The sequence below is a fragment of the Anopheles moucheti genome, chromosome 3 (genome assembly GCF_943734755.1).
Source record: "Anopheles moucheti chromosome 3, idAnoMoucSN_F20_07, whole genome shotgun sequence".
Lineage (NCBI taxonomy): Eukaryota > Metazoa > Arthropoda > Insecta > Diptera > Culicidae > Anopheles > Anopheles moucheti.
In genome coordinates this window covers 91,320,506-91,326,533 of record NC_069141.1, presented here as the reverse complement: position 1 = coordinate 91,326,533, position 6,028 = coordinate 91,320,506, and the positions used below count along the sequence as shown (strand labels likewise).

Here is a 6,028-nt window from a genome sequence, read left to right as displayed (position 1 = left end):
AAGATCAACGAAATGAAGTGAAGAAGATCACTATAAGCTGAGAGTAGCGTTCTCGATGAGTGGGAAAAGTGCCTTTTCTAAGTTGCCCCGTTTACGTTATAATTCAACGACCTCATTTGAGTTTACTCCAAAACAAATCCCGTTTTGTACATGTTGAATTGGTTGATTTTAAAACTCCTTTCGAAAGGAACGTTATATGTGGGCATAAGATCCATAGATTTGAAATTTACCGGGGTACAACAAGATGATGGTGTATGAAATGCGAGTAAATAATAGCTTTCAATTGATGGACGTTCGATAATCAAATCGGCATACAGAGACACACATATGTTGTTGACAATGTTTCATGTTCAGCGGTGAATTTGGCATCTCAATTAGCGACACACTTGCTGACCACCTAGCGTGACCAGAAGCGTGATTTTTCTCCAATAGTTACAATTGTTACTCGTTTTATTCTCCCATAAGTTCGAACAGCGAGCTCCTAGGGATTTCAAAGTTTTCTTAGAGCAATAGAAAGTTTTGCATTTGTCGGAGTTAATTAACACGTCGTGGTAGACGAATAAGACATATATTTAAAAATATATATGAAATGAAGGGGCGTCTAAACGCACAATCGACCAAACACGAATCATAATACACCAGAAGTAAATGTAGGGAAAGTAATAACATTTTGACAAATTGCAAACATTAAAAATTGATAACTGGTCAGTCGTATGAAATTTTACCAGCGACGCGCACATTTTGAACGATCTGGCGGCGCAAACATCATTCGAGTCAGCTTCCTCCAGGGTAGTTTATTATACGTAGTGTTAGTAGGGTAATCGGATGAGCGTTTTGAAACAATTACACATGCACATCAGTACCATTTCCTAGCCCGAGTCCTGCCTTGTTTTTTGTAGAGAGTATTACAGTGAGAAGGAACAAATCAACAAGCGGTGTAGCTTTTTACAGTGGAATCAAACTGAAAACAAACCTGTTTCCATTAGTAACATTAGTATACACACACACACACAGAGCGATGAATCAGTATTTCATTATAGAGTATATCGAAAACGCAATGGGTGAGAATGCCAATATAAAATACCTAGAATGCAATAGATTTTTTTCGATAGAATTTTTACACCGTACCAAGGTTTAACGATCAAAAAAGCGTTTACAATTGCTCGCACTGCAAACATAGATCAGTCGTAAAAAAGTAGAGAAAGAACATAAGCAAAAAACGTACATATTCAACCCAAGGCGTTACAACACGGGACAAAAAGGCCGTTCTCGAATGAGTGTAGTGCAGTTAGGGTGCAAAGATACAATAATTCGGCGTTAGTACGCGCCAGTCTTATAATATTGACACAGTATCAAAAGCAATTGTATTATATGTATCAGTGGAATAGTTTCCTTGTGTCCCTCTTCGATCCTTTATCTTGGCGTGTTTAGATGTACGCACAATGTATGCACAATATCAAACATCATCATTCCGATTAAGCGTCCCATTGTCAGATGTTTGTAACTTAAGTCATGGCGTTTCCACGAGTTACACAGTAACACTTGCGCATCTTAGGTCGAAGAGAAATTAACTTCTTCCGATGACTGACGAATTCCCTGGAACTCCTTTTTGTTCCTCTCTCATAACTTTTCTCATATGTTATGGTTGAATTCTGGAACCTTTTCCTGACAATTAACTTTCGGTTACCTCAAATCCATCCTGCTCTGCAAGAAAACGCCACGAATTAAGTTGCAATTGTAATATGGTTCGACGTGTTCTAGTTGTAGCTTATTTTGTCATGTGCCCCCGCGCTTCTCCAAAACGCGTGTGCGTGGTGCAGTGATTAATAATAAGCTCCATAGGTACTTTCTATGCCGAATTCGCGGTGTAAGCAATATTCAGCGTTGTTGTTTCATTATCAGATGTTTAGGGAGTTCTCTTCACATTAACTGTAATCAGTTTTTCTTTATGTTACGTCGTGTCGTAAGACACTTAAGAACGCGTAAGGAGCGCAATCAAATACAGCACATCATTTGGGTATCTGAATGTGATTTGCACTTACATGTGGACAAACGGGACAGTGCACAGATTAGTATGAATGCGGATTTGCACACATATATTCATTGTCATTCTTCCGGTGTGTGTGTGTGTTCCTGCATGTCGTCCAGGAAGAAGAAACAAACCGACGAAAGCGGAAGTAGTGTGTTTGATAGTACAGACGCAAAGCCGTATGCGAATTTACGTAATACTGTGCGAAGGTAGCTAGGTTAGGGCAAGCAATAGCACAACAATGCATATTGTTCGATGCGAATGAATCGTGTTGGGTCCAGCAGCAAAACAAAAGGAACATACGAACCATTTTTAATACAACACATCATGGATTCTTGCTGTTTCTAAAATAAAGTATAAGGTGTAAACTATTTCATTACATTAAGCAATACTGCTGGTATACTTTTCAGATATTCGATTATGCTCTGTAAAGAACTTAGCACCCTACGAATCAAAATAGAAGCCAAAAAAAAGAAGCATGTAGGATAAAGAAAAGCTCTTGAGAATCGTTTTGTATATTGCTATTGAGTTGATTATTGTAACAGCATCATCATTATGGTAAGTTCCATATAAATCTATTGCATGTCTTCAATACACTGTTTAAATGTGTCTAATATAGATGATCGCTTTACCGTCGTGATACTTGTGTTTATCGCGCACACGAGGAACGGATAACAAGAAGAAAATTGTTGTCTAATTCAACGTAATGCCGGCAAACGATGCCTCTAGCCCAGCATCAATCGATTCCATCCGACTGCGAATGTGTGCCAACGTGTTTTGATAATGCATTTCGATTTGTTTGGTTTCTTCCGTGGGTTCCAAGTTTGGTAGCTCTTCGTTGATCTTCGCTATCAACTGTAAAGGAAAATGCGCCATTTAAATAAATGCAAACTTGTGAAGCGCTTTCTTTCATCACTTACCTGGTTAAGCATTGATACGGTGATTTGCGTATTGCCCCGGGTGAAATAGAAAATGTAATGATTTAGCAGCTCCACGTACAACTGAAGCTGTACGCCCACATCCAGGCACTGTGATGCAATCTTGGCCGCTTTTTTCAAACATTCCAGGGTGCGTTTTTCGTCACGCAATTCTTGACCACCTTGCCTGCAGGAACAGCACAAAAAACATTGAGTTAAACGGTGACGTCTTAGTGATGTACATCATTTTCAATATCGCTTACTTTCCACTCCAAAACAGACTGGCACATGTGACCACCGCTCGACACTGGTCTGGTTTTTTAAGCAGCTTCGATGCGGCTAGAGCGCAACTTGTGCGCAAGGGTTCTGCATTTTCTTCTGAAAAGCAGGTCATTTGTTCGACCGTTGAGATGATAAGCGTGATGGCAGCGAACTGTGACTTCGAGTCGGAAATTTCATCCTCATAGAGAGAAAATGCCTAGAAATGTTGAACCAGTGAGCAGAGAGCCATTTATAAATAGCCAAACAATCATTTACCTGTGTCATGAAATCGTACGCAACGGCTTCATGATTGGTGTAAGCGATCTGTCCGATGCACAATGCACCCTGCAGGTACAATCGCAGCGCCAGCTCGGGCAACTCCGATTTCGCCAACACGGCAATCGTGCTGTGACAAAATTGTAGAATCTTCTGGCATTTTTTGTCCCACATCTCATCTTCCGCCGCAATCGATTTGTATTTATACGCGAGCTGGTATGCTTGGAACACGAGAGGCGGTAAAACGTACCGAATACGTTGCTGTCCTCCCAAACCGAAGTGCTTGCGGGCGGCAATCAGTATCTTGTACTGCGTGTCGGGATCGTCCGAGCGTAGCAAATGCACGAACCTTCCCACTATTCCCTGATCTTCGGCAAAGTCTTCCATGTTGACACGAACGTCCGCTGGTTGATCGTCTTGATCGCGAATCAGCGGGGCTATGATCGCCAATACGCTGTCGACCTGTTCCGCCGTGGGAACTAGAGTCTCATTCTCGAGGATGTTCATCACGATGAACAAGGCGAGTGCTTTTCGGGACGTGTAGTCGAATTTTTCTAGCAACGGCGTAAAATACTTCAACTGCAGGATCGTCAAAATGTTGTTGTAGAAATCTATGCATAATCGCAACAATCGCGATAGTTCCTGATTAACCGACAAGGAATGTGAAATACTGAAAAAATGGTTTAACATTAGCCATACATATTGAATAATTCGTCTTTCGTGTAATACTCACTTGGATAGTTTTAAACGGTCAAGAATTTGTGCCGTAGTTTCGAGCACTTTATCCACGTAGTCCACCCGATCGGGATAAACCTTCTGTGCCAAACTGACCAGTGCTACCTGTAGCGAGACCGTATCCTCCATCGGCATGTCCGTTCGAAGCTGAACAATGTTTGCAATCTGCGTGCTGAATACCTCAAACAATTGTACCTCGGCCGGAATAGCGGAAATTACTTCCGTAGTTCCTGCCGACGTCTGCGTGACCTTGCCGTTGCGCTGGTTGTACAGTGCCAGCCGGTCAATTAGCGAAATGATAATGTTTTTCACATTCACGCCCGGTTGCAGTTGGGCGCATGATTTCAAGAACGGGTCGAGTGTCTGCAGGTGGAATTCGTCCGGAAACACTTGTATAATGCACTCCATAAGGTACTCCTGTGCGATCGCATCACGACAGCTAACTACCTGCTCTAGAATTCCGGGCAATATGAGCCGCTGGTAAATGTCGAGCGTAGCCGATTCGAGTTGTGACAATCGGACCAAATTCGTCCCCACTAAAATCTTCAACTCTTCGCGTTCCTTCTCGCGCCGTGCCTTTTCACTCGAATGTCCCTGGTGCTGGATCCGCACCCATAGTTTGTTCATTTCGGCAAAGTTGGTTAGTACAAAATCGATCGCATCGATCACTGTGCCCTCGTTTTCATCTCCCGAGGCGCCCACCGTCATCGTGTCCGGCAGGATGTTGCGCGTACATTGCAACAGATAGTTACGCAGAAACAAACCCCTCAAGGGATGCTGTACGCCGCGGCACATTTCCACCAAATCTTTCAGGATGCTGCGCTTCAGCGCACTGTTCGTCTTAATATACACCAGACCGACCGTAATGAGCAGATAGAGCCGTGGCACGATGTTGCCCGCGTACTGTACATGCTCGTAGAGATCCGGAACCTTTCGGCCCTTTTGAAATTCGTCCAACAGGTAGTGCTCAAAGTGCCGCAATTCGTCCGTGATGGCCATGTACAGCTCGTAGTAACTTTTGGGCGATAGTAGCGAAGTTCGCAGTTCACCTAGCATCGTTGAGGCACAACGCATGGCCTCCATTAGCCGGTCCTTGTCAAGGAAACGTTTCATCTGGAACGATTGTGCCCGGACCACCGTCATCGCTTCACTCAGCAGCTTGTCCTGCTCATCGACAGAGTTTATCGGTGTTTGAGGCTGTGGCATAGATAAAGCGTTCCGATTAGTGCTTGACTATCACACTGACGAATGGCGAATGGGAATAGTGGTAAAAATGAGTCACAGGTTCGTAGAATAACCTGAACAGATCGTCGATACAGTGCCGAGTTGTCCAAATTGGCCGAATTCCAAAGGTACATGGTGGCAGCAGCTCGGTTTGTTTACTTCTATCCCTACTACACCCGGCAGGGGCTGGCAAAGTTTTAAGCGAATGGTGAAAGTATGTGTCTCCGGGATGGCGGGATGTGGCTGAAAAGGTGATTATTACTGATTTGCACTTACCATTATTTATTATCTTTGCACTCTTGATTATCTTAATTGCTTCTTCTGCAAATGCGATTCTTATTTTCCTACGTTCTGTTGCTGTCAAACTGGACCTATCAAACTTCGGGTCGTTTTGTTGTGCGCGACGAACGCGCGTTAAATTCATACATGATTTAACGAAAGCAACATAACGAATGCGATCTAAACGAGTTTTCGTTAAATCATGATTGGATTTGAAAAATTCGTTAGAAGGACAACAAAATGGAACAGTAAACCATTAGGAAAGAGGAACATGATTATGATTTAATAATATGTTCTTCCTGTGTTC

General features: G+C 42.9%; 1 protein-coding gene across 1 annotated transcript; it reads right to left on the bottom strand.

Annotated features, from left to right (window-relative positions):
- Positions 1 to 2,543: 2,543 nt before the first annotated feature.
- On the bottom strand, positions 2,544 to 5,590 carry LOC128300533 (vacuolar protein sorting-associated protein 35). Its single transcript, XM_053036625.1, has 6 exons — positions 5,517 to 5,590; positions 4,217 to 5,415; positions 3,484 to 4,153; positions 3,210 to 3,424; positions 2,950 to 3,133; positions 2,544 to 2,884 (listed from the first exon to the last, which is right to left on the bottom strand). The coding sequence occupies exons 1-6, from the start codon at positions 5,574 to 5,576 to the stop codon at positions 2,723 to 2,725; spliced, it is 2,490 nt and encodes an 829-aa protein (XP_052892585.1). The 5' UTR covers positions 5,577 to 5,590; the 3' UTR covers positions 2,544 to 2,722.
- Positions 5,591 to 6,028: the final 438 nt, after the last annotated feature.